Here is a 25191-nt window from a genome sequence, read left to right as displayed (position 1 = left end):
CATTTTTTCATCAGTTGCATATCATTAACGTGTATTTACCCTGTGATTTCCATAACTCTGACTTTAACATCGTGGTGTTGCAATTTCATTGTTGAAGAGTAGTTACACATTTATTATGATTAAATATCTTTGATGATCCTCTTGTATACAAGTAGCTGTACATCTCACGTGTAACAGCACATTACTTCTCCTCTCCTCCCAAAATATAAATGCATTCCATGCAGACCAGTGTATGGCCACCTGATGCATGTGCAGAAGATGGAAGGCTGAAATGTTCAAATGCATTATATCTATGTAACAAAACTGTGGTTCGCCTACTGTGAAATCTTAACTTTTAGGTCATTTCTAGCATTCCTGGTCTTTTCAAGCAGAAAGTATGTGTATATAGGGGGAGGGGAACCCTCCTATAAAGTGTCTGTGTTCAACTTGAACTTCATCAACCTCCTGAAAACTGAAATACGCCAGTCATGAATGAGACAAGGCACTGTTATAATGCACAGTACACGCCACATGCAGGGTAGAATAGCTCTGTACCTTAAATTCTGTAATCTGATGCAGAAGTATAGACTGCACTTCCCCTAGATTTGTGCCAGCATAGATTGAATTAGGATTTCCTTCATTCTGTTTTGCACATTTTATAGGAACATTCAGACAGTGACTTCAATGAGCCAAGCATTTCTTAGAGATGTATTCATTGAGAATGAGATCAGAGTCTACTTGGCCCTGTGGTTAGCTTACACCCAAGGGAAAAGTAGGAGCAGCTGAACTAGTTTGCACCCAGCTGGTTCTGAGAATATTATCACCATTTTACAATATGTTAATGACCTTTTCTCTTGATCTTTTCCCAACTATAATTAGAGAATACGTCCATTGTGAGATTTCTTGTAATTTCTTATTATGTGCCCGTTAAAACTATGAACTGGGGCTAGAACTTCATCTAAGACTTTCCAATAGAACCTAAAAAGGCTTATAATTTCCTGTTGAAACAACAAGTAGCAAAGATACTGATAAGCCTCAAAGTTAATCCTTTATTTTATTTTTTTTTTAAAGTTGTTGGATTGTGCCATTGAAAATGGATCAATTACTCTGCACTCCTTTTATGTAGTAGAGGAGACGTTTTATTTGTGTGCAATCCACGAAAAATTAGATGTGACATTTTGATTCACATTCTTTTCCTTTGTCAGGCCAAAGGGATTGCAAATGTCTTATTAGGTCTTGTTTGCTCCGTGCCCCTTTCCTATATGGTTTCAGATTGAGTAAGCCATGATGCTTTGGATTCTGGCTCAATCTATATTTACTGATCTCATTATATCTCCTATGACGGTAAATATTTGTGTGTGCCGAATTTTGCAAGGAAAGCTATCCTGCTAATCATTGTGTTATTGGGTCTCTCTGCCACGTGTCTTCCAACTGTTGGCGAGGAGAGTGATGGCTGTGGCGTCCTGGCCAGACTCCCACTTACTCATCTGCTGTGCAGGATATATTTGTTCTGACACGTTATTGTGAAGTCTGATAGAAGGAGAATGTGTCTCCTGGGGGCAGCAATATTCATGATGCATCCCTCCTGTGTGACTAGCTAGAACGAATACATGCTTAGTAATGAAAATTGCCTTGTTCAGTGAACTAATGGGCATTTCCGTGCGAAGAGAAGGGCATATCATGCCAGTCTGTCTGCCAACCCACATTAACATAACATGACAAGTAATTTAGTCAGCCTTTTCTACGTTACTTCGCTCCTCTTCAGTGCTAGCTATTCCCTTGGCTGTTTTGGTTGCTTTTTTTCCTCGGATCATATATACAGGTGCGTCTCACTAAATTAGAATATCATCAAAAAGTTAATTTATTTCAGTTCTTCAATACAAAAAGTGAAACTCATATTATATAGAGTCATTACAAACAATGTGATCTATTTCATGTGTTTATTTCTGTTAATGTTGATGATTATGGCTTACAGCCAATGAAAACACAAAAGTAATTTTCTCAGTAAATTAGAATACTTTATAACAGCTTGAAAAATGTTTTTAAAATCCGAAATGTTGTCCTACTAAAATGTATGTTCAGTAAATGCACTCAATACTTGGTCGGGGCTCCTTTAGCATCAGTTACTGCATCAATGCGGCGTGGCATGGAGGCGATCAGCCTGTGGCACTGCTGAGGTGTTATGGAAGCCCAGGTTGCTTTGATAGCCGCCTTCAGCTCATCTGCATTATTGGGTCTGGTGTCTCTCATCTTGCTCTTGACAATACCCCATAGATTCTCTATGGGGTTGTAAGGTGCATCAGCGAGGTAGTCATGGGCGAGCTGTAGCCCCTGCTCGCTTTGACACCCTACAGACAATTTATGTCCTCCCTCTGATGTGTGGCTGGGTATGTGACATTCTTCACTTCAAGCCATCCGATCGGCTGTCTCCATGCATTTCTCTTCTGGGACCAGGGCAGCAATAAATTCAGAGGACCCAAAGTTCTTAACCATAACTGGGATTTTACTTGGGGGAGAGGAGTATATACAGTATTTACAGTCAGGTACATTGGATTGGTTTTCATCTCCCATATTCTTTAGGTGAAGCATCTCTCTAATTCTATTCTCTAGCTGAAGAAAAGTTTCCTCACCAGCAACAGTGTATCCGGATCCTATATCTCCCTCACGGCTTAACCTGGAGTCCTATCTTCCTCTGCTACCTGCAGACTAGACGTGCCCCCAGGTCCTCAATACCTCCGTTGAGTTTCTCTGGCCGGCTAATGGGACTCCTGCGTGAAGAGATATTTACACTGTTGATCCACTGTCTGAGGGTAGTGAGCCCCCGTCTACCCTAGCAGCCAATTTCCCTGGCTGTCCACCCGTAATGCTTCCTGTCACAACTCTGACAGGACTCCAACTGACACTTTCTGGAAAATTCTCCAGATGTTACCTAGGATGCCCCGCCCCCTGCAGCTGTTAATTCCTCACTGTCATTCTGGAAGCAGGCTCTCCCTAACAGCTGCGCCCGACAGTGGCATCTTGTGGCCGATTAAAAGTACTACAGCCCCACAAGGAAATATGTCAAACTAAACTCCAGATATACTCCACGCCTGACCGAGACACTGCGTTCCCCCCTCTACTCTACTGACTGTACCACTGACGCTAACACCTTAACTTGACCTAACAGCAGTTCAGAGAGACCTAACTATGGGAACATGTTATTCTATCTACTTTAGTACCAAAGGAAAGTTACGAAGGTTACACCCTTCTTCACTATTACAGGGTTAAGGTCAGGTGAGTTTGCTGGCCAATCAAGCACAGTGAATCTGTTGTGTATAAACCAGGTATTGGTACTTTTAGCAGTGTGGACAGGTGCCAAGTCTTGCTGGAGAATGAAATTTCCATCTCCAAAAAGCTTGTCGCAGAGGGAAGCATGAAGTGCTCTAAAATTTCATGGTAGACGTCTGCCCTGACTTTGGTCTCGGTAAAACACAGTGGACCTACACCAGCAGATGACATGGCCCCCCAAACCATCACTGATTGTGGAAACTTCACACTAGACCTCAAGCAGGTTGGATTGTGGCCTCTCCACTCTTCCTCCAGACTCTGGGACCTTGTGGAGTGTGTCAGTGACTGCCTTCTGGACATCTGTCAAGTCAGCAGTCTTCCCCATGATTCTGGCGCCTACTGAAACAGACTAAGGGACCTTTTTAAACGCTTAGGAAGCCTTTGCAGGTGTTTTTTGTTAAGTATTTTAATTTACTGACATAATGACTTTTGTGTTTTCATTGGCTGTAAGCCATAATCATCAACATTAACAGAAATAAACACCTGAAATAGATCTGTTTGTAATGACTCTATATAATGAGTTTTACTTTTTGTATTGAAGAACTGAAATAAATTTAACTTTTTGATGATATTGTAATTTTGAAGAAATGCACCTGTAACATATTAAATGTCTGCACTGTTATGCAGAATATTTTCCATTTTGTTCCACTAATACTCTTCTTATGCTTTGCCTTTGTGATAGTGTTCACATATTCCACATTTATACATAGTACAAAGGACCTCTAGATAGAAAATGCATTTTACTGTTTAACAATAGAAAGGTATAGTAATTAGTACAATTTTTCACTGCCATTGTAGTTAATGCAGGAATATTGGGCATAGCCAGTCAGAATAGTATCAAGAGAAGTTGAAGATTTTTTTCCTTCTAAATGTTTAACAGCTGTTATCTGAGATGACTTTAGCCTTCGAATGGTGAAGGTATACCATAACTTAGCATCTGATGATAATTTAACAAGCGGTGACCATTTTTTGGTTGCGTCATTGATCTAAAAAGGAAATGAAGAAATGTTTAATTTTCATGTCACAATTTTGTTTGCCTTTTAGATTGAATTTCTCCATCTTCTTATATAAAGATGAAGAGTCTACTTGGTATTTTGTTGCTCCTCACAAACATCTTGTGCCAATGGCGGGTACATGCAGAATTTTTCACATCAATAGGTATGTATTTTCTTATATATATTTATATTTCATACTTGCACTCTATAATGAGAGACTTGATAACTATAAAAGTGATTTCTCTGGGAGCGTGTTTCACTAGCGAGCTAGTCCTTTGTTGCAGATTGCTACATTAGCTATGTAATTACAGCTGTGTTTGTCTATTTGATACAGTATAGGCAGCGTGGTGGCTCATTGGTTAGCACTGTTGCTTTGCAGCTCTGGGGTTCTGAATTCCCACCAAGGACATCTGCAAGGAGTTTGTATGTGTTTACGTGGGTTTCCTCCAGGTTCTCTGGTTTCCTCCCACACTCCAAAGACATACTGATAGGGAATTTAGATTGTAAGCCCCAATGGAGACAGTGATGATGATTGATGATGATATCTGTAAAGCGCTGTGGAAGTAATGGCGCTATATAAGCGAGTAAAATAAGTCTGTCTCCTCAAAGAAGTTGACACTGCGATAAACTTAGAGATTGTCCACTACTATGGAACATGCCCCCCATTGATGTAAACGGTGGAAATAAGATTTAGCGAATACCTTGCAATGTCAATCTAGCCTTTCAGCGGCGCTATCTCTGAGCGCTCACAGGTATCACGTGACCCCGGCTGCAGCCACCTCCGACATTCGCTGATGTCACGTCAAGTTCCGGCTGCAGCTGGGCGTGACACAGTGACGTGCTGATTGATGGGCTGTGAGCAGGGTTTCCCCACGCGTCACAGCCCAGCATCCACCGGGCGCTTCCCCTCTTCTGCATTCATTGGAAAAGCCCATGGTGGATGATGTTTGGTCCTAGTCTTGAAACACCATAACCTGTTGATGCTTCCTTGCCAGCTCTCGAGTTTCTGGTAGACTCCCAGGAAAGGTGAATATTTCCAATACTCCTGCAAAAACAACAAAGCTCCTGGGTTCCTTACGAGGGTGTGTGCACACAATGTCTTTCAAATTCGGGCAGAGCTGCAAAGTTTTTTTTTTTTTTTTTCACACCGAGTCCATTTCAGAAAATGCCACTAGATTTTTAAAAACGCTCCAAAGGGGATTTGCATCTTCCATCTCTTTGGGCTTACTATAGAGATCATTATATAGTTTGTGACGTCTTCCAAGCCGCTAGAAAAATTGTCATGTCACTTCTTTTAACTGTTCTAGGTGTTTTTCACTTTAGGTTTCAAAACACACAAAAGTAAAAAAACAAAAAAAACAAAACAATCTAAGGATGTAAAGGGATTTTCCCCATGAACAAAGTACATTTTAATCGATATAGCTTGGAATAATAAGAACTACCACAATTGGATGTGTTTAAATAATGATCCTCTGCTGAGATCTTATAAATGTGCCCCTGCTGTGTACTGTGTAATGGCTGTGTCTGACTGTGCAGGAACACGGTCTGATCATACCACAGCTCCTGGGCAGGGGAGGAAGAAAGAGTATATACAGACATTACTGCAGGGGATCACAGCTGATTCTTTCTGTGAGGTAAAACAAGTTTTTAAATAGACTGGGAAACGTTTTTCCTTTAACCCCTTAATAACATCTGACGTACTAATACGCGTCTGTGCCCTGGGACTTAAGAGCCAGACCCGTATTAGTACGTCATGGCGATCGCGCGCGCACACAGGCTGTGCGGGCGCGATCGCCGCCGGGTGTCAGCTGATTGTCATAGCTGACACCCGGTACTATGTGCAGGGAGCGGTCACGCACCGCTCCCAGCACATTAACCCCCGCGATGCTGCGATCGAAGTCGATCGAAGTCGATCGCGGCATTGCGGGGGCAAGGGGAGGTGATCGCCGATACTCACCTCCTCTTCCGGCTTCCAGCGCAGTCTGCAAAGGCTTCCCGGGTGTTGCCATGACGACCCGATGTCGTCATGACAACATCCGGGTCACCAGAGAGCAGGAAGATTGCTTGGACATGCGCAGTGCATCTCCAAGCAATCTTCACACTGTGCACTTCTGACAGCCTTCATGGCATAGGGATGGTGCTCCATTCCTGTGCCATGCAGGCGATCAGAAAAAAAAAAGTGAAAGTCCCAGAGTGGGACAAAGTAATAAAGTGTATAAACTGTGTGAAAGTGGAAAAAAAAAAAAAAAAAAAAAAAAATGTGCAAAAATATTATAAAAAAATAAAAAAAATAATACACCAAAAATAAAAATATAATGTACCCATCAATAAATATTATTATAAAAAAAATAAAAAAAAATAATAAAAGTACACATATTTGGTATCGCCGCGTCCGGAACAACCTGACCTATAAAACTGTCCCACTAGTTAACCCCTTCAGTGAACACGGTAAAAAAAAAAAAAAAAAAACCAAGCAAAAAACAATGCTTTATCACCATACCGCCAAACAAAAAGTGGAATAACACGCGATCAAAAAGACGCATATAAATAAAAATGATACCGCTGAAAACGTCATCTCGTCCCGCAAAAAACAAGCCGCCATATAGCTCCATCAGCCGAAAAATAAAAAAGTTATAGCTCTCAGAATAAAGCGATACTAAAAAATATTTTTTTCTATAAAATAGCTTTTATTGTGTATAAGCGCCAAAACATAGAAAAATTATACAAATGTGGTACCGCTGTAAACATACTGACCCGAAGAGTAAAGCTGCCTCATCAATTTTACCACACGCGGAACAGAATAAATAAAAAAAAAAAAAAAACAATTCCTGAATTGTTGGTTTTTGTTTATTCTGCCTCCCAAAAATCGGAATAGAAAGCGATCAAAAAATGTCACGTGCCTGAAAATGGCACCAATAACAACGTCAAGTCATCCCGCAAAAAACGAGCCGTCACATGACTGTCTGCCAAAATTTGGAAAAATTATAGCTCTCAAAATATGGCGATGCAAAAACTAGATTTTACAAAAAATGCGTCTTTTAGTGTGTGACAGCTGTCAGTCATAAAAACCCCATATGATTCTGGCATTGCTGTAATCACACCGACCCGAAGAATAAAGTCGTCTAATCACTTATACCGCACAAGGAACGGCGTCAAAAATAAACTCTTGAGTTAGGATTGGGCTAGGGTTAGGGCTGGGTTTGGGGCTAGGGTTGTGCTGGGGCTAGGGTTGTGCTGGGGCTAGGGTTGTGCTGGGGCTAGGGTTGTGCTAGGGTTAGGGCTGGGGTTGGGATTTTTTTCAAAAGTAAGAAAAAAAGATGACGATATGGCGACTAGTGTTGAGAGCAAGTGCTCGCTACTTGAGTTTGCATCGGGTGCTCTGGTATGCATTTAGTATCGTGGGTATTTGAGTGACATGCTCGAGTCTCTGCCCCATATGCTTCGCGGCCAAAAAACTTTACGGGGATTGCCTGCCATGCACGAGCGATCCCCGCATGTTTTTTTTTGGGTGTCTAATAACCGTGAAACATGCGGAGCAGGGACTCGAGCATGTCACTCGAGCACACGCTGTACATGGTGCATACCTGAGTACCCGATGCAAACTCAAGTAGCGAGCACTTGCGCTCAAGAATAATGAAAACTTATTCAATATGATGACCTAATGTAAACAAATAATGTGCCGTACCTCTGGGTTCAAAATGTTCACTATACACCTTAATAAAATCTTTGAGGGGTATAGTTTCCAAAATGGGGACACTTGTGGGGGAGCTCCACTGTTTAGGCACATCACGGGCTCTCCAAACGCGACATGGTGTCCGCTAACAAATTGAATGGAAAATCGGCTCAAATTGTTAGCGGACACCACATTGCGTTTGGAGAGCCCCTCTGTGCCCAAACTTTGGAGCTCCCCCACAAGTGACCCCATTTTGGAAACTAGACCCCCCAAGGCACCTTTCTAGATGCATAGTGAGCACTTGGAACCCCCAGGTGCTTCACAAATTGATTCGTAAAAATGAAAAAGTGAAAAAAAAACACTTTTTCATTTTTATGAATCAATTTGTGAAGCACCTGGGGTTCCAAGTGCTCACTATGAATCTAGATAGGTGCCTTGGGGGGTCTAGTTTCCAAAATGGGGTCACTTGTGGGGGAGCTCCAATGTTTGGGCACACAGGGACTCTCTAAATGCAACATGGTATCCGCTAACAAATTAAATGGAAAATCGGCTCAAATTGTTAGCGGACACCACATTGCGTTTGGAGAGCCCCTCTGTGCCCAAACTTTGGAGCTCCCCCACAAGTGACCCCATTTTGGAAACTAGACCCCCCAAGGCACCTTTCTAGATGCATAGTGAGCACTTGGAACCCCCAGGTGCTTCACAAATTGATTCGTAAAAATGAAAAAGTGAAAAAAAAAACACTTTTTCATTTTTATGAATCAATTTGTGAAGCACCTGGGGTTCCAAGTGCTCACTATGAATCTAGATAGGTGCCTTGGGGGGTCTAGTTTCCAAAATGGGGTCACTTGTGGGGGAGCTCCAATGTTTGGGCACACAGGGACTCTCCAAATGCAACATGATATCCGCTAACAAATTGTCGGCTCAAATTGTTAGCGGATATCATGTTGCATTTGGAGAGTCCCTGTGTGCCCAAACATTGGAGCTCCTCCACAAGTGACCCCATTTTGGAAACTAGACCCCCCAAGGCACCTATCTAGATGCATAGTGAGCACTTGGAACCCCTAGGTGCTTCACAAATTAATTCGTAAAAATGAAAAAGTGTTTTTTTTTTCACTTTTTCATTATTACGAATCAATTTGTGAAGCACCTGGGGGTTCCAAGTGCTCACTATGCATCTAGAAAGGTGCCTTGGGGGGTCTAGTTTCCAAAATGGGGTCACTTGTGGGGGAGCTCCAAAGTTTGGGCACAGAGGGGCTCTCCAAACGCAATGTGGCGTCCGCTAACAATTTGAGCCGATTTTCCATTCAATTTGTTAGCGGATACCATGTTGCATTTAGAGAGTCCCTGTGTGCCCAAACATTGGAGCTCCCCCACAAGTGACCCCATTTTGGAAACTAGACCCCCCAAGGCACCTATCTAGATGCATAGTGAGCACTTGGAACCCCTAGGTGCTTCACAAATTGATTCGTAAAAATGAAAAAGTGTTTTTTTTTTCACTTTTTCATTATTACGAATCAATTTGTGAAGCACCTGGGGGTTCCAAGTGCTCACTATGCATCTAGAAAGGTGCCTTGGGGGGTCTAGTTTCCAAAATGGGGTCACTTGTGGGGGAGCTCCAAAGTTTGGGCACAGAGAAGCTCTCCAAACGCAATGTGGTGTCCGCTAACAATTTGAGCCGATTTTCCATTCAATTTGTTAGCGGATACCATGTTGCATTTAGAGAGTCCCTGTGTGCCCAAACATTGGAGCTCTCCCACAAGTGACCCCATTTTGGAAACTAGACCCCCCAAGGCACCTATCTAGATGCATAGTGAGCAGTTGGAACCCCCAGGTGCTTCACAAATTGATTCATAAAAATGAAAAAGTGTTTTTTTTTTCACTTTTTCATTGTTACGAATCAATTTGTGAAGCACCTGGGGGTTCCAAGTGCTCACTATGCATCTAGATAGGTGCCTTGGGGGGTCTAGTTTCCAAAATGGGGTCACTTGTGGGGGAGCTCCAATGTTTGGGCACACAGCAGCTCTCCAAACGCAACATGGTGTCGCTAACAATTTGAGCCAATTTTGCGTTAAATTTGTTAGCGGACACCATGTTGCATTTAGAGAGCCGCTGTGTGCCCAAATATTGGAGCTCCCCCACAAGTGACCCCATTTTGGAAACTAGACCCCCCAAGGCACCTATCTAGATGCATAGTGAGCAGTTGGAACCCCCAGGTGCTTCACAAATTGATTCATAAAAATGAAAAAGTGTTTTTTTTTTCACTTTTTCATTGTTACGAATCAATTTGTGAAGCACCTGGGGGTTCCAAGTGCTCACTATGCATCTAGATAGGAGCCTTGGGGGGTCTAGTTTCCAAAATGGGGTCACTTGTGGGGGAGCTCCAATGTTTGGGCACACAGGGACTCTCTAAATGCAACATGGTGTCCTCTAACAAATTTAACGGAAAATCGGCTCAAATTGTTAGCGACACCATGTTGCGTTTGGAGAGCCGCTGTGTGCCCAAACATTGGAGCTCCCCCACAAGTGACCCCATTTTGGAAACTAGACCCCCCAAGGCACCTATCTAGATGCATTGTGAGCACTTGGAACACTCAGGTGCTTCACAAATTGATTCATAAAAATGAAAAAGTGTTTTTTTTTTTCACTTTTTCATTGTTACGAATCAATTTGTGAAGCACCTGGGGGTTCCAAGTGCTCACTATGCATCTAGAAAGGTGCCTTGGGGGGTCTAGTTTCCAAAATGGGGTCACTTGTGGGGGAGCTCCAAAGTTTGGGCACACATGGGCTCTCCAAACACAACATGGCGTCCGCTAATTATTCAAGCAAATTTTACAATCAAAAAGTCAAATAGCGCTCCTTCCCTTCCGAGCCCTGCCGTGCGCCCAAACAGTATTTTTTCCCCAAATATTGGGTATCTGCGTGCCCAGGGGAAATTGCACAACAAATTTTGGGGTCCATTTTTTCTTGTTACCCCTGTGAAAATAAAAAAAATTGGGTCTAAATTAACATTTTTGTGAAAAAAGTTAAATGTTCATTTTTTTCTTCCACATTCAAAAAATTCCTGTGAAGCACCTGAAGGGTTAATAAAGTTCTTGAATGTGGTTTTGAGCACCTTGAGGGGTGCAGTTTTTAGAATGGTGTCACTTTTGGGTATTTTCTGTCATAAAGACCTCTCAAAGTGACTTCAAATGTGATGTGGTCCCTAAAAAAATGGTTTTGTAAATTTTGTTGGAAAAATGAGAAATCGCTGGTCAACTTTTAACCCTTATAGCTCCCTAACAAAAAAAAATTTTGGTTCCAAAATTGTGCTGATGTAAAGTAGACATGTGGGAAATGTTATTTATTAACTCTTTTGTGTGACATATCGCTCTGATTTCAGGGCTTAAAAATTCAAATTTTGAAAATTGCAAAATTTTCAAAATTTTCGCCAAATTTCCGTTTTTTTCACAAATAAACGCAAGTGATATCGAAGAAATTTTTCCACAATCATGAAGTACAATATGTCACGAAAAAACAATCTCAGAATCAGGGGGATCCGTTGAAGCGTTCGAGAGTAATTACCTCATAAAGTGACAGTGGTCAGAATTGTAAAAATTGGCCCGGTCATTAACGTGCAAACCACCCGCGGGGCTTAAGGGGTTAAAGAATCAGCTGTGATCCCATACTATCCTGTCTGTGTACTTTTTTTTTTCTCCCTCCCTGCCCAGGAGATATGTTACGGTCAGACACAGCCATTACACTGTACATAGCAGGCGCACATTTATAAGATAACAGTCCTGCTCATCATTATTGGCACCCATGAAGTTCAAGTACATAATGTGGAATATCTCCTGAAAAAAATGAATCAATTGACAGTTTTTTTTTTTGTATAGAGCACTCATGTTAAATACAAAAGAGCAAATGATAAACAATAATTTAATTTTAAAACCAAAAAAGAATGGGAGGGAAAAATAGAAAAACCTAAAGCTTGCTGTGTCACTGGTATTGGCACCCTTTACATTAATTTAGTATAGAAACACATTTTGACTTGCCTGTGGTAAATCACAAAAGAGATTCACCTGTGATTAATTGTCGGTGCCCATGTGACATGAATTAGCCAATGAATGATGGCTTCAGTGTTTTAAAAAGCCACATGGTAGGCCCTGATTTTTGTCACAATGGTGAAGACAAAAGAGCTGTATGAGGATATCAGAACTGCTATTGACAAACACAAAACTTCCAAAGGGTATGAGGCCATCTCCAAAGACCTTGGTATCGTAGTTTCAACAGTGCGCAATGTTAAGAAGTTTGCCAAGCATGGAACAGTCAAGAACCTCCCTGGATGTGGGGAAAAGCATAAAATTAACAAGAGATGTCTTCAAAGGTTAGTGGGAATGGTGGAAAAACACCACGTCAAACATCCAAAGACCTGAAGGCCAACCTGGAACAGTCTGGGGTCATGGTTTCAACAAGTACCATACGTCGCACACTAAACCAGGCAGAGCTTTATGGGTTAAGGCCAAGGAATAAATCATTGCTGAAGAAAAGACATAAAAAGGAATGACTGATCTTTGCCAAAGAGTACCTTGACAAATCACAATCCTTCGAGGAAAAAGTTCTATGGACAATGAAACAAAAATAGAGCTTTTTGGTAATGCAAAGCAACAGTTTGTTTACAGGCAGCACAATGATGCTTATAAGGAAAAGAACACCTTACCAACAGTTAAGAATGGTGGAGGATCCCTAATGTTGTGGGGTTGCTTTACTGCGTCTGGAACTGGAGGCCTTGACCGATTTTTAGACAAAATGTTCTACCAAGTATAAGAAAACTTGGTTTGAGTCGAAGATCATGGTCCACCAGCAAGACAACGACCCAAACAACACATCCAAAAGTACACAGAAATGGTTGAAAGTAAAAATGGACTCTTTTAAAATGGCCAGCAATCAGTCCTGACCTCAATTCCCATTAAATATCTTTTGGGTGAGCTGAAATCTGCCATTGGGAAAAAGAACCCTGCAAACATTCAAGAGCTTGGACAAACTGCAAAGGAAGAGTGGGAGAAAATTCCAGCTGAAAAGTTCAAGAAGCTTATAGATGGCTACAAGAAACGTTTGGAGGCTGTCAGCAATGACAAAGGGTGTGCAACCCAGTATTAATTAGGGCTGCCATTATTGTGGCACATGCTGTTTATTCTGTTTCTTGTTTGAAATTGCAACATGTAAGTTGAAAAGCAATGTTGTATTACTGTGGACCACTAATTATAAAATCCTGAGGACATTTCCATCTATTTCTGAAGATATTGTACAGTTTATGAAAAAATGAAGGAGTGCCAATAATGGTGAGTAGCACTATATCTCTCAGCACAGGAACACTTTTTTTTCTTATACACATCTAATTGTGTAAATTATTATTATTCCAAGATCTAGTGATTAAAATGACATTTGTTCATGGGGAAAATCACTTTAATATGTGAATAGTGAGCTGCTTTGACATAGAAATGCAATCTTTTGAGCGTTTTTTTTTTTTTTTTTTGGTTGGTTTCTGAGCGGATCCACCTTAAAAATGCATTGTGATCACATACCCTAAGTGTCATTAATTTTGTTCTCCATTTTTAATTTTATAAAATGTATGGTCAGGTCTGAGGCATAAATAGAGAGGCGGTCTAGCCTTGGGTATAAAGTGTGTGCTAATTTTGATTCCTCTTTGAAATCTACTGATGTACTCGAGTTAGCAGTGGAAGCTGTAGTCGTACAGTTACTGTTTAGCATTTAACGTATTAAATGTAGCATTTTTATCCATCGTGCCTAATTCCACCGAATTGGAGCTGCTTTTGCAGTGTCTCTTACTGGTAGCTAAAAACACCCTCATCACTAGGATAAGAATTTCCTTGGTTATGGTGGGCATGGCATATTTTTATGTTTGTGAACATGGCTGCATAGCCACCTAGTCTTTATGTAGGACAAATACTGGTAATTGATTTGTTGGGTAAATCCAACATCTCTAGATGGACACTAGTTATCTCAACAATCAATTGTAAATTTGTATGGTTTTGGGATATTTTCATTAATTGAGTCTACGCTAATCTAGTTTAATCATTTAGCATTCTTTTCATGCTGTCAGACCATATACAGTAACCTTAAGGCTATGTGCCCACAATGCAGAAATGAAGCAGAAATTTTCTGCAGCGTTTCTGCATGGTCTTGGCAGTCAAAAACGCTTGCGGATTTTACACGCGTTTTTGACGCGTTTTTACATGCGGATTTGACTTGTGTTTTTCAAGTCCATTGGGACCTCAAATCTGCATGCAGAAACGCACAAATAATGGACATGCTGCGGATTTTTCCGCAAGGAAAATCCGCTGCGGAAAAATCCGCAGAATGGGCACAGAACATGCAGATTTACTTTGGGGATCATGGGGCACGGATTACCAAGCGTTTTTAAAGCGTTTCTGCTGCGGAAATTCCGCATAAAAAACGCTTGAAAAATGCATAGTGGGCACACAACCTAAGGCTATGTGCCCACGATGCAGAAATGAAGCAGAACATTTCGGCAGCGTTTCTGCATGTTCTTGGCAGTAAAAACGCTTCGGATTTTACACGCGTTTTTGACGCGGTTTTACTTGCGGATTTGACTTGCGTTTTTCAAGTGCATTGGGACCTCAAATCCGCATGCAGAAACGCACAAATAATGGACATGCTGCGGATTTTTCCGCAAGGAAAATCCGCTGCGTAAAATTCCGCAGCATGGGCACAGAACATGTAGATTTTCATTGGGGATCATGGAGCACGGATTACCAAGCGTTCTGCAAGCATTTACGCTGCGGAAATTCCGCATCAAAAGCGCATGAAAAAACGCATAGTGGGCACACAGCCTGGCTAGATTAGTATTGAAGCTGAAGTTTCTTGAAAAACCTGTGATTTATTCCAAAGGGTATGCAACCAAATATTAAATGGAGTACAAACTATTTTGTCTGGCCCATTTTTGGGGTTTTGTGTCAAATTATGTCCAATTTGCCTTTTTTTTCCTCTTTTTTTTTTTTTCTAAAAGATACAAAGGAAATAAACTAAATATTATATAAAGAAACTATTTTTATATAGTGCCCTTGTATTTCTAAACTGTTTATTAATACGTTTATAGACAGGGGGACACATGGTATAAAAAGTAGATATTGGTATTGACTGTTGCGACTAATGCAAAATAACCCTTTTTCATAAAAGATAATCTTTAATAATCATAACATGACACATACAACATAAAAAAAGTGACTTAGTGCAGGTAGTTATATGGATAATGACCCTAAGCGGTCCCTACCCCCACACCCCCCACCAGAGGCGATAAATACGATTTTTTTGCCACTGGATTTGCAGATGAGCACTGCCTCATTGAATAACATTGTTGTGAATGTAATGTGATTTTTTTCTCACATTGCACTTGCCGATTTTATACACAGACATGAGTGAACCCTAAATAAAAAAAACAGCTAGTGGTGCAGAAAATAGGAAACATAAAAAAAAAAAATAATAATAATAATCATCACAAGATATGCTGGTGGAGCCACAGTTTATTTAGAGTGGCAGGCAGATGTCACTGCCACATCCGCCATAACATAATAGCAGCATAATATGTAGTGAATTTAGAAAATGCACTTATCTTTGCAAAGGTATTGGGTTACCCCCGGTACTTCTTGACGCGTTTCCCAGTTAGTGGGGGTTCATCAGGAGAAGATCCAATCATCCTGCAGAAAGCAGCATAGGGAACCACAGGGTCAATGCATCTGAAGTAGGATGTGTGAATAGTGTCTGAACTTATCTTGTGGGCTACACCCCAGATATGTTGTTTTGTATCTTTGGTTGGGGGATAAGATTAGTAGGACTTATCAGCATCGGATATGTATCCCCCAACTGCATTTTTTTTCCTGCTGTTTTTGAAATAAGTGATTTATGCATTCAAGGGTTTTCTTTATGTTTAGACCTCACACTAAGATATTGTACATCCAGTGGCAAAAAATCGTATTTATCGCCTCTGGCGGGGATGTGGGGGCAGGGTCGGCTTAGGGTCATTATCCATATAACTACCTGCACCCAGTCACTTTTTTATGGGCACTTTTATGAAAAAGGGTTATTTTGCTTTAGTTGTTAGATTATTTTCCCTTTTACTTTTTAATCAATGTGTGATCCTATTGACTGTTGCGCACACCTTGGCCCTTAGATGTATTTGTGCTAGGCTAAATTCTCAGAATGAGTATCTTGTGATGATTATTATTTTTTTTTTATGTTTCCTATTTTCTGCACCACTAGCTGTTTTTTTTTTTTTTTTTTTTTTTTTTATTTAGGGTTCACTCACGTCTGTGTATAAAATCGGTAAGTGCTATGTGAGAAAAAAATCACATTGCACTCACAACAATGTTATTCAATGAGGCAGTGTTCATCTGCAAATTTTTTCTCACCTGGAATTGGCTGTGTTAAACGGTCGAGACTCACCAATGCAAGTCAATGGGTGTGAGAGAAGAAATCGCACGGCACACAGACAATTCGTGTGCCGTCCGATTTTTTTAAAAAAAAATTTTTATGCACCTTTCTCAAGGGAAACCTGACATTTCATCAGCCAAGTACAGTAAATTCACAGCGTGACTTGTCAGAATTGATAGAAAGATGTCAGTGAGATATATAACTAGTGCAGTATGTGTGTAGTTTACTGTACATGTATTTAGCTAATAAAGAAATAAAAGAAAAAAATGGCGTGTGGTCCCCCTTATTTTTAATCCCCAGCTGAGGGAAAGCAGACAGCTGGGGACCGGTGTTATTATTCTCAGAAGAGGCCAGTATCTATGAAACTTCCTAGACTATTAATATCAGCTCACAGCTGTATGCTTTGTCTTTACTGGTTATTAAAAAGGGGGGCCCAAAAAAATGACTTGGGAGGAGGGGAAGGTGACTTTGGGGACATCAGCTGCAGGCTTATATTAATAGGCTTGGAAGGGGCCATGGATATTGGCTAATAACAACAGCCCTCAGCCGCCCTAGAAATGGCGCACCCAATTCTGGCGCTTAACCTCGGCTCTTCACGATTGCCGTGGTGCGTTGGCAATCGGGGTTATTGTTTTGGGGGTGATGTCAGCTGTGTAATGTCCGCTGACATCAATCCCAAGGTTAGTTATGGAGAGGCGTCTATCAGACACCCCCATTACTAACACATACAGAGAAAAGTCCTTTAATTGTCTCTGACCCTCTTTTATCCATTTATTACTTTTTCAAAAATAAAATAATGCAAAGGGGTCCGCTGTTAATCCATAATAAGGAGAACCCCGACTCTGCTACATCCGGATGGTGTGCTGAGCAGTGACCTCAGTAATGTTGACCACTCAGCTCGGCGTCTGAACACCCTGACAGTAGCGTGTGAATCCGGCTGATGCTATGAGCGCTGACATCAGTAAGGTTATCTCATTTCATAGCCGATTACCTGCAGTAACCTTACTGACGTTACTGCTCTGTCACTTGCGTATTACAAGTGTATTTTATGTGGCGGTTATCAATCTTATTCAAAGCTACGGGGAAAATCTGCAAACAAAACCCATATTTACCATAAGAGACTTGTGGACTTAAAAAAATGCACTGCAAGTCAGTTTACACTGCATTAAAAAAAAACACGGAGGTCATCGAAAGGCATGAATGTCTTATAAATCCCATACAGTTTGCTGGAACTGTAATACACTGCATTTTATGCGCAGCGAATATACCCAGCGTTAAAAAGTACTCATCATGAGAACTACTCAGTTGCTCACATATTTTTCCTGATTTATACACTGAGGACACATCCTTGCCACCTGCTGTTATGAGTCATTTCACATTCAGATGCACCTTTCAATTAGTATGGTTAGTATGGCATCTGCAGGCCTCTCTTGCATGCCATGGGCATGTAATTGGCAGTATTTAAAGGGAGGCACTTCCGTTTCTTTGCCACATTTCATTTCTAGTCCCTAACTGTATCTGTGAGATTCCTTTTTCTCATCGGAGGCTCTGAAAATAAACATTGATCTGATCTTTATGGTGCAATAAATTACAGGTCTTGACATTCGCATGGAACAAACTGAAAAGCCATCATTAAAGAGTCACTGTTATGAGACAGTGGTGATCCAGAGTGCAGAGGTTCTGTTTTTTGTTGGTGGCGCTTTAAGCTCTTAACCCCTTCACGCTGCTGCCAATTTCCTTTTTTTGCTTTTCCTTTTTTTCCTTCTCTTCTCAAAGCCAAACTTTAATTTTTCTATCCAAATAGACATGTGAGGGCTAGTTTTTTTGCAGGATGCATAGTATTTTGGAATGATGACATACATTTTACCACATAGTGTACTAGAAAAATGGAAAAAAATCCAAGTTTGGTGAAATTGGGGACCCACCCCCTCCCCCCTTCTCCCCCACAATTCTGACATTTGTTTTTTGGGAATTGTTTCTACAGTGTACATTTTGTGGTAAAAATGACCTTGCAGTATGATTCTCCTCATCAATACAATTATGGCGATACCAAATATGTCACTCTTTTTTATTATTTTAGTGGTGAAAAAAGTAATCAGAAGTTTGCAAAAGTTTTTATTGGGTTGTCGCTATTTTCCGAGACCCGCAACCTTTTCATTTTTCAGCTGATGGAGCTGTGTGATAACTTATTTCTTGTGGGACAAGACAACGTTTTTATTAGTTCCATTTTGGGATAGATGCAACTTTTTGATTGGTTGTTCAGCCTTTTTTTTTTTTTTTTTGTGGTTAAAAAAATCTTTTTTTAGATTTTGATATACAGTGGGAACGGAAAGTATTCAGACCCCTTTAAATTTTTCACTCTTTGTTTCATTGCAGCCATTTAGTAAATTCTAAAAAGTTAATTTTTTTCTCATTAAAGTACACTCTGCACCCCATCTTGACTTAAAAAAACAGAAATGTAGAAATTTTTGCAAATTTCTTAAAAAAGAAAAACTGAAATATCACATGGTCATAAGTAGTCAGACCTTTGCGCAGCATTGAGTAGAAGCACCCTTTTGAACTAGTACAGCCATGAGTCTAATTGGGAATGATGCAACAAGTTTTTCCCTATAGCATTATGCTGCCACCACCATGTTTCACTGTTGGGATTGTATTGGGCAGGTGATGAGCAGTGCCTGGTTTTCGCTTAGAATTATCACCAAAAAGTTCTATTTTTGTCTCATCAGACCAGAGAATCTTATTTCTCATAGTCTGGGAGTCCTTCGTGTGTTTTTGAGCAAACTCTATGCCGGCTTTCGTATGTCTTGCACTGAGGAGAGGTTTCCGTCGGGGTACTCTGCCATGAAGGCCCGACTGGTGGAGGGCTGCCGTGATAGTTGACTTTGTGGAACTTTCTCCCATCTCCCTACTGCATCTCTGGAGCTCAGCCACAGTGATCTTGGAGTTCTTCTTTACCTCACTCACCAAGCCTCTTCTCCCACAATTGATCAGTTTGATTGGACGGCCAGGTCTAGGAAGACTTCTGGTGGTCCCAAACGTCTTCCATTTAAGGACTATGGAGGCCACAGTGCTCTTAGGAACCTTGAGTAATGCAGAAATTCTTTTGTAACCTTGGCCAGATCTGTGCCTTGCCACAATTCTGTCTCTGAGCTCCTTGGGCTGTTCCTTTGAGCTCATGATTCTCATTTGGTCTGACATGCACTGTGAGCTGTGAGGTCTTATATAGACAGGTGTGTGCGTTTCCAAATCAAGTCCTATCAGTTTAATTAAACACAGCTGGACTCCAATGAAGGAGTAGAACCATCTCAATGAGGATCACAAAGGAAATGGACAGCATGTGACTTAAATATGAGTGTCTGAGCAAAGGGTCTGAATACTTATGACCATGTGATATTTCAGTTTTTCTTTTTTAATAAATTGGCAAAAAAAATCTACATTTCTGTTTTTTTTTTCAGTCAAGATGAGGTGCGCGCTCTCAATGAATGGGTGCGCGGTGGATGCCGAGTGTGACTCGATGGGGGATACCCCCGCCCACAACCTGTCACTCACCGTGGAACGCGGAACAGAAGACCCCTTGCTGCAGCCGCAAATAGTAGTGACGTAAGCGGAAGCAAGAGCCGGCTGCAGCCGGGGGTCACGTGCTGCCTGTGCGCGGTCAGCGCTAGCGCCGCGCGCAGGCAGTATTGGCAACATGAGGTATTTATGAAATTCATTAGGGGCCCCGGGGGTGTACATTAAGGGGTTAATTTAAAGTAGTGGACAAGTCCTTTAAACCCCTCTTCGCTGATTGGTCGCGTCGGCCGCGACCAATCCGATATTGGCGCGGAATTCAAAGCGCGACGTAGTTCACTCACGTTTACTGAGCCGGTTCTGTCAGTCACAGTGCCACGTAGTTCACTCACATTTACTGAACAAGTTCTGTCAGTCACAGTGCGATATAGTTCACTCATGTTTACTGAACATGTTCTGTCAGTCACAGTGCGCTGAACAGATACTTCTTTACTGTACGCTATCACAATTTACGCTTCCTGTCTTCCAATGGGTCGTAAGCGAAAATACGCCAATGAGGATGACAGAAAAGCATCAGCAGCAAGGCAACAACAACGTTGAGAGCAAGAGACACTTCAACAAACTGCCGCCAGACAAGCCCAGGATGCGGAATCTCACAGACAACGTCGCCAACAGGAAACACCACAACAAACTGCCACACGACAGGTACAAGTTGCTGATTCACAGAGACAACGTCGGGATCACCACAACACACTGCCGCTAGGCAGGAACACGATGCGGAATCCCACAGACAACGTCGGGTGAATGAATCTCCACAATCCAGGGCAAAACAGACAACACGATCGCCAAATTCATAAAAAACGAATGCTCTACCAACTAAGGCAAGCCCAGCAGAATATTCAACAACTTGCACGTTGCTTAACAGACAACGAAACTACAATTATTGAACACTACTGTGGGAATATGAATGCAGTTTGCTCTAAATGCGACTCTCTGAATTTTATTGATGAAAAACCATCTGACAATCAGTTTACTCAATGCTGCCAAAAAGGAAAAGTTATGCTACCGAGACCTCACTACTCAGATCTGTTTGAGCAGTTGATGAAAGGAACGCATCAACACAGTAGAAATTTTATGAAAAATATCAGAAGCATCAACAGTTCTCATGTGTTTGCTTCATTTGGTGCCAACATTGCACCGCCCCCTGGATTCTTACCGTATGGTTTTAAAATTCACGGCCAGATCTACCACCACACTGGAACACTTCACCCAGAAATAGGACAACCACCAAAATTTGCACAATTATACATCCTTGATACAAATGAGGCTACAGAACAAAGGATGAACCTGAAAGAAAACGAAAAGTGTGATGCTGAACTGATGAACCAAATTGCCGTACATTTGCAAAAAATCAGCCCATTTACTGCCGCATATCGCTTACTAAAAGACTTCGCAGCTGAGGAGGAACAGAGGGCTATACAAAATGGGACTGAAATGCCTTCTATTGTCATGGCCATTAAACAAGAACGTAAACTGGATCCCCGACTTTACAACAAACCACGTGTAAGTGAGGTCGCTGTTGTTTTTCAAAGCGATGACGGAGAGCATCCTTTTCAAAGGGTTATATTAGTCCATCTTAAGCCAGACCAAAACAACCCTTTGGTTCCTAAGACACAACGAATTAGCATTTTGCACAGCAACCTTGATGCTCTTCTGTATCCGCTATTCTTTCCAAGAGGTGATCAAGGGTGGCATGAAAACCTACACCAGCAAGGAACTTCAAGAAGAATTACACAACTACAGTACTACAGTTTTCTTCTGTCTGTCCGAAATTACTTCAATCCTATTTTAAACGGTGGGAAACTGACACAACAGTACTTAGTCGACGCATACGTTAAAATTGAAGCTAATTGTCTAAATTTTATACGAATCAACCAAAAACAACTTAAAGTTGAAGACTACTGCATTCTTCAAGAACATTTGCAAAAACAATCAATTCAAAAGGGAATTCCAATTTGAAAAACAGTAATTCTCCCGTCGTCGTTTTGAAGGTAGCCCCCGCAACATGCAACAGCGTTATCAAGATGCAATGGCAATAGTAACAAAGTATGGAAGACCTGACATTTTTGTGACAATGACCTGTAATCCTAATTGGCCGGAAATTAATGAAAATCTAGAACCCTGGCAACAAGTTGAACACAGGCTGGACTTAGTCGCACGCGTATTTTCACTGAAACTCAGCAGCCTTTTGAAAGACATCAAAAATGGGCTTTTTGGAACAGTCGTAGCAATGGTACACATCATAGAGTTTCAGAAACGAGGTCTCCCACATGCGCATATATTAATTATCTTAGACGCGGATTCCAAGTTTCGCACGGAGGAAGAAATCGACAACATAGTGTGGGCTGAAATTCCTAACCAAGAAAAGTATCCTGAACTGCATAATATTGTAGTCGCTCATATGGTTCATGGCCCATGCGGTGTAGCAAATCCAAAAAGTCCATGCATGAAAAACGGAAAGTGTACAAAAGGGTTTCCAAAGGAGTTCAAACAGCAAACTGTTAAAGACTTGGATGGCTACCCATCGTACCGACGACAACACATAGATACCATTGTTCGCAACAAAAAAATTATAAATAACTCATGGATAGTTCCATACAACGCGTACTTATCAAAACGCTGCAACTGTCACATCAACGTAGAAATCTGTGCTTCAACAAAAAGTGTAAAATATATTTTCAAGTACATTTACAAGGGGCATGACAAAGCTAACGTCGAAATACAACAGAAAACAGTCAATCACGATGAATCATCAACTTTTGTTGACTCAAGATATGTGAGTGCTCCAGAAGCTGCTTGGAGGATATTTGCGTTTCCAATGCATTCACAGTTCCATGCCATTATACGTTTAGCTATTCATTTACCAAATCAACAGCAGCTTTATTTCTTTGAAGATGGTCAAGTCAAAGATGTCTCAGAAACTTTAAGCACGACGTCAACATTAATGGAATAATGTTTGCTGAAACAACATGATGAAAACGCAAGGCAGTATTTGTATCGAGAGATTCCAGAACATTACGTTTGGAATACAAGACAACGAGGACTTAGCAGAATAATTGGACGCATGTATACTGTTAGTGTCAAGGATCAAGAAAGATATTGCCTTCGGTTGTTACTACTGCATGTGAAAGGAGCTACAAGTTATGACGATTTGAAAACAGTTAACGGAGTATTGCATGATACATTTAAAGCTGCAGCTTTAGCTTTAGGACTTCCATTGGATGATAACTGTGTGGAGACTTACTTTAGAAGACGCAGTTATCCTACATATGCCTAAGCAACTTCGTGAATTGTTTGCCTACATCTGCGTATTTGGACCGCCTACAAATCCGGCTCAACTTTGGACAAATTTCAAAGAACATATAATCGAGGATTCCTGCTTACGTCTTCTCAACAGATGTGGAAATTGTCAAAATTGCGAATCTTATGCCATGCAAGATGTCCAAAATGTCTTACTATTGCATGGAAAAACGTTTTCAGACTTTAGTTTGCCACAGCCTGCAATTCAAGTTCCACAAGTTCCAGAGTATGACGAAGCTTACAAATTATTGTTGGCAATAGAAAAGAGAAACTCCTTAAATGAACAACAACGGATTGCATATGACACTATTGTGAGCGCTATAGAAAACCAAGCAGATGCAAGGCCAAAATGTTTCTTTATTGACGGTCGAGGAGGGAGCAGTAAAACATACCTATATGAAGTTTTAATGCATCATGTTAGAGGGCTGGGAAAAGTCGTATTGCCATCGGCTACAACAGGTATTGCAGCAAACCTTTTACGAGGAGGTCGCACTATCCATTCACTCTTTGGGATACCAGTTCCAGTCAGCGAAATCTCCGTTTCCAGAATAAAACAAGACACATTTGCAAGAAGACAGTTAACGCAAATCTTTTGATACTTGACGAGTGCACCATGGCACCCAAATACGCTTTGAGCTTAATTGACAGACTTCTGCGTAAAGTAATGACTACAAATCTTGCTGAAAATAATGAAATTCTGTTTGGAGGTAACGTTTTTGTCATTGGCGGAGATTTTAGGCAATGCCTTCCAGTCATACCAAATAGAACAAGAACAGATGTTATCGAGTCCAGCTTAAAAATGGCTGACCTTTGGAAACAGTTTAATAAACTCCAACTAATTAACAACATGCGATCTTCTGACCCAGAGTACAGCAAGTGGCTTCTTAAACTTGGTAATGGTGAACTTAGCAATGAATACAACCTTGGAGAAGACATTATTGAAATACCAGAAGACATGTTGTGCACTGACTGCATCGTAAGTGATGTTTTTGGACAATGCGTTGAAATTGATGTGAATGACCAAAGCAGTGTTGAGAGGGCTTCTTCCCATGCAATTCTCTGTCCCAAGAACGATGACGTAGCTCTGCTAAATTCCCGTGTGATGGATAGAATGCCTGGAGAGTATAAGTTGTACAAAAGTGATGATTCAGTGGATGTAGACAATGAAGATGAACGAGAGCATTATCCAGTTGAATTTTTAAATAGTGTTGTGCCATCAGGAATGCCATCCCACAGACTACAACTCAAAGTTGGAAAAATCGTAATGTTGCTGCGGAATCTAAATACAAAAAAATGGTCTATGTAATGGAACTCGCCTTATTGTTACTGGACTCCATTCCCACGTAATTCAAGCAAGAGTGATCACTGGATCAGCAAAATGATACGAAGTGTTCATTCCACGGATTGTTTTATGTCTTTCGGACACCGGTCTTCCATTTAGGCTTCGTCGTCGACAGTTTCCAGTAAAACTAGCTTTTGCCATGACAATAAACAAGTCACAAGGTCAAACTCTACACTGTGTTGTCATATATCTAACGGAGCCCGTTTTTGGTCATGGACAACTCTACGTTGCATTTTCAAGAGTTAAAATGAGATCCAACGTCAAGGTGCAAGTTCTTCACACCCCTTTACAAGGAGAGTTGCTTATAGATAGTCAAAACGTATTCACAAGAAATGTAGTGTACAAAAATATTTTGGGTTGATATTGTTAACAAATATATTATAGTGTTGATGTACTTCTTTCGTCTGATGATTTATTTATATACAGTTAGATATTCATAATAATAATGTATATATTTTACCCGTAAAATCCTGTGTATTCATTGCATTATTCTTAAATCTTCATAAATAAAGTACATACATATTCTAGAATACCCGATGCGTTAGAATCGGGCC

General features: G+C 40.9%; 1 protein-coding gene across 5 annotated transcripts in view; it reads left to right on the top strand.

Annotated features, from left to right (window-relative positions):
* The window catches only part of P4HA2 (prolyl 4-hydroxylase subunit alpha 2), a 170515-nt gene that overhangs the window by 15954 nt on the left and 129370 nt on the right, over positions 1 to 25191 (top strand). For all 5 annotated transcript variants that reach the window (XM_073651199.1, XM_073651200.1, XM_073651198.1 and 2 more), the window contains exon 2: positions 4351 to 4464. In XM_073651199.1, the coding sequence (XP_073507300.1) occupies positions 4380 to 4464 (85 nt within the window). In that variant the 5' untranslated portion in view covers positions 4351 to 4379. The remainder of the gene's footprint in view (positions 1 to 4350; positions 4465 to 25191) is intronic.

This window comes from Phyllobates terribilis, unplaced genomic scaffold, assembly GCF_046119375.1.
Source record: "Phyllobates terribilis strain yellow unplaced genomic scaffold, ASM4611937v1 Scaffold_11__3_contigs__length_659146591, whole genome shotgun sequence".
NCBI lineage: Eukaryota > Metazoa > Chordata > Amphibia > Anura > Dendrobatidae > Phyllobates > Phyllobates terribilis.
The sequence above is the reverse complement of the archived record's forward strand: the minus strand, read 5'-3'. Positions and strand labels throughout refer to the sequence as shown.